The sequence below is a fragment of the Oryzias melastigma genome, linkage group LG7 (genome assembly GCF_002922805.2).
Source record: "Oryzias melastigma strain HK-1 linkage group LG7, ASM292280v2, whole genome shotgun sequence".
NCBI classification, from domain to species: Eukaryota; Metazoa; Chordata; class Actinopteri; order Beloniformes; family Adrianichthyidae; genus Oryzias; species Oryzias melastigma.
This window is the reverse complement of record NC_050518.1, coordinates 31,466,635-31,469,688: the sequence shown is the minus strand read 5'-3', so window position 1 is coordinate 31,469,688 and position 3,054 is coordinate 31,466,635. Positions and strand designations below refer to the sequence as shown.

The 3,054-nt window shown below is 38.8% G+C and overlaps 1 protein-coding gene across 1 annotated transcript in view; it reads left to right on the top strand.

The window, feature by feature from the left end:
- Window positions 1–315: 315 nt before the first annotated feature.
- Window positions 316–3,054, top strand: part of LOC112140016 (tumor necrosis factor receptor superfamily member 14) — a gene marked incomplete at its 5' end in the record, with an annotated part of 7,927 nt that continues 5,188 nt past the window's right edge. The window contains 2 exon segments of the mRNA XM_024262915.1: window positions 316–343; window positions 438–533. Coding sequence (XP_024118683.1) covers window positions 319–343; window positions 438–533 — 121 coding nt within the window.

The following is a 3,054-nucleotide window of genomic DNA, read 5'->3' as shown; positions in this document are numbered from 1 at the left end:
CCCAGGTAGGAGTCATGCCCCCTCAAGGGAGACCCGCCCCCACGCTCGTTTTCTTGCGTGATGGACGTCCGTGTGCTGATGAGTGATGACTGAACAGCTGTGATGGAGACATTTGTTTTTTTCTGCTTTTTCTGTATTTCATTAAACATGTATCACAATCTGCTGATTTCTCCAATCTGGCAACACGGTTGTTTTCGATCTACTTCCAACCGTCGTCGTTCGTCAGCCGTAAGGCCAAGGAATAAATGTGTTTTTAAAACGTCTAAACCGTGATTAATCATGGTTGAAACCATTTATCGGGTTACGTCATGATGTAACATGATTTCCTCGCTGCTCATTCTCGGTGAGTCTCGGTGTTGAAAACCTCCTGGACCGAAAGCAGCATCGACGGTTCGGTTCAGGCCTTTACGGGTTCTCCTGTGTGCTCTGCTCCTCAGTTGGGTTGGTTTCGGTCCTGTCGGAACCAGCGTCCAGCTGCGGGGAGAAAGAATTCAGATCCAAGGACGGATTCTGCTGCCCGATGTGCAATCAAGGTACCGAAGAAAGAAGAGAGGTTGCCAGTTTTTCCGGACAGAGGCGCCTCTCTTCTCAGAGCGGAAGTGTGGCCGTGTCTGCTGCTGCCGCTAAAATCACCTCAACTTTCTGACTCGATGTGAAAAAACTCAGAACTAACAAACAACACACAAACTCATGTTTAATCAGATATAAACATTTTTATTTATTTATATATAAACATTTTTTTAGTTTCGTAAGCGATGCGTTCAAGTCCTGTCGGAACTTTAGATTACGTTGTAAAAAACAATTTCTACATTTACCAACCAATCACAGTGAAGCTGTTGGATTCTGTTCTTCATGGCAGCAGGACTTTAAAGCTCCATCAGTGCAGAGATGCGTTCCCAGTGAAGAAAGCTCGTGTCTGTTCTCTGCCGCAGTTTTATAGTTATGTTTGAGATGACATAACAACAGCTCCTCGCCTGCATCATCAGCGAGACCAAGCTGACGTAGGAGGGGGCGGGGAAAGGCGCCTGAGATGAAAGTGAACGACGACACTGCACGAGAACAAGTTTTGGGTTGTCCTCAACATTTGGTTGAGTTTTAATATTCTACTCCTCCTAGTATGATTTGTGCTGATTTGTGCTGTTGTGTCTTTGGTATTATTTTAACATCTTTCAGAGTAAAGCAGATAATAAAAATAGCTGTGGGATTGATTTCATGTGCACTGTCCAAAATAAACAGATAAAATAGAAATTAAAGTCAATTTTAAAGACAACAGTAACACACATAACCACAGATTATTTGAAATCTTGTTTATTTTTTCATCAGTGATTTACTACCTTCCAGAAAGAGTAAAAAATACTCCCATTTCCTTCATTTAGCTCCAGTTTTTTTCACGTCGAACTACAAGAACTGTGTGGACACCGTTTCCCACAATGCATTGTTTTGTAGTCCTGAAGGCTTCTTGGAGCCAGCGCAGTACCTATTTTCTGACTTAGAAAGGCACCTTTTCACGTGATACTTTGTGACGGCGCACATTTGACTTCGGTGACAGAAACTAACCAGCATGCACCGCGCTGCAGGCGGTCTGCGCAGCGCCAGGTCTTTATTTGTCATTGTACAGTATACAACGAAAATTAGCAGCATATTTATATATAAAATTGGTAAAAACAAAAAAAAGGTGCTAGGAAAGAAGGAGACTGTCCTCGTTTAGGGCTGAGACAGCTATTCAATATATATTCGTTCAGATGTTTAAATATATAATATATTATAGTCACACAAAAAAGCAAGAAACAAGATAAATAAAAGTAATTTAAAATGAGAACTTGCTGCAAAATCATTTGAAGTTTGAGCCACTGATGATCATTTTATTTATAAATAATTTTTTTCACATTTTATTTATATAGCGCTTTTAAAAGATACTCAAAGACGCTAAATATGTCAATGGAGGTTCTCATTCATCCAGTTTTTTCCAGTGTCTTGAAGATTAATCATTGCAACTAAACTTAAACCCTTTTTTCTTAAAACATCTTACGGCTCGTCCTGAAGGTGAGATATAGGAACCACTGCTGGATTATGGGAAAGGTTTAAAGGGTCACCAAACCAGGAAGTAGGAGGCTGACTCCACCCACTACCAAAATGTGAAAATCCAGTCAGAGGGGTGGGGCTGGGGGGCTGGGCTGTTATCATTACTGGAGCTGCAGACCATGACGTCAGACTTCTAAAACTTAGATGCTTTGACCAATCACAAGATTCAACTGTAACACCTCATTTCAACCTGTAGGGGGCACACAGACGGTTTTTGACCATATTTTGAAAAATTAAACAGTTTTATTTCAATTTGTCAAAAATTTGGCCATGACCAACAGACAGAACTTTTAAAGCCCCATTTATAGATTCCACACTCCAAAAAAGTTAATTTAGGGTATGGAAGTTTTTTTTGCTCATAATTCAAAGTTTTATGCATTTTTCAATTGACGATTCAATTTGCAAATTCATCATGCAATTTGAGAATGCATTTTGCAATTTGCAATTCAATATTCAATCAGGCTTGCAAAATGATTATTCATTTTGTAATTTACAATTCAATATGAAAATTTACAATTCAATATCACAATTTTACAAAATAAAATATTGAATAAAAACAAAATCAATTGCATTGTAAATTGTCATGGGTTTTTGATGTCATAATTCAAATGACTATGCATTTTACAATTTACAATTCAATATTTAAAAATGACATTTCAATACATGGTTTGGTTCAAAAATCATTTTAAAGTAACTTTAAATCTATTGCATGGTAAAATCCCACGCTCTGTGTTTTAAAAGTCAATTCATCATGCAAAACAGCGCCCCCCGCTGTAATGCATTCTCAGTTCAGTTGCGCTCTAGGTGGGCCATTATTCCTTCCACCCCTATATATGCTAAATCCCGCCTCCACTTCCTTTCGACAAATAAAAAAATAGTAGAGACTCAACCAAGCAATGGAGTTGTTTGTTGTCGGAGGTTACAGAAGAGAATGCTATCTGCTAAAGAGTTAGCTTCTATCTGGATGACTTA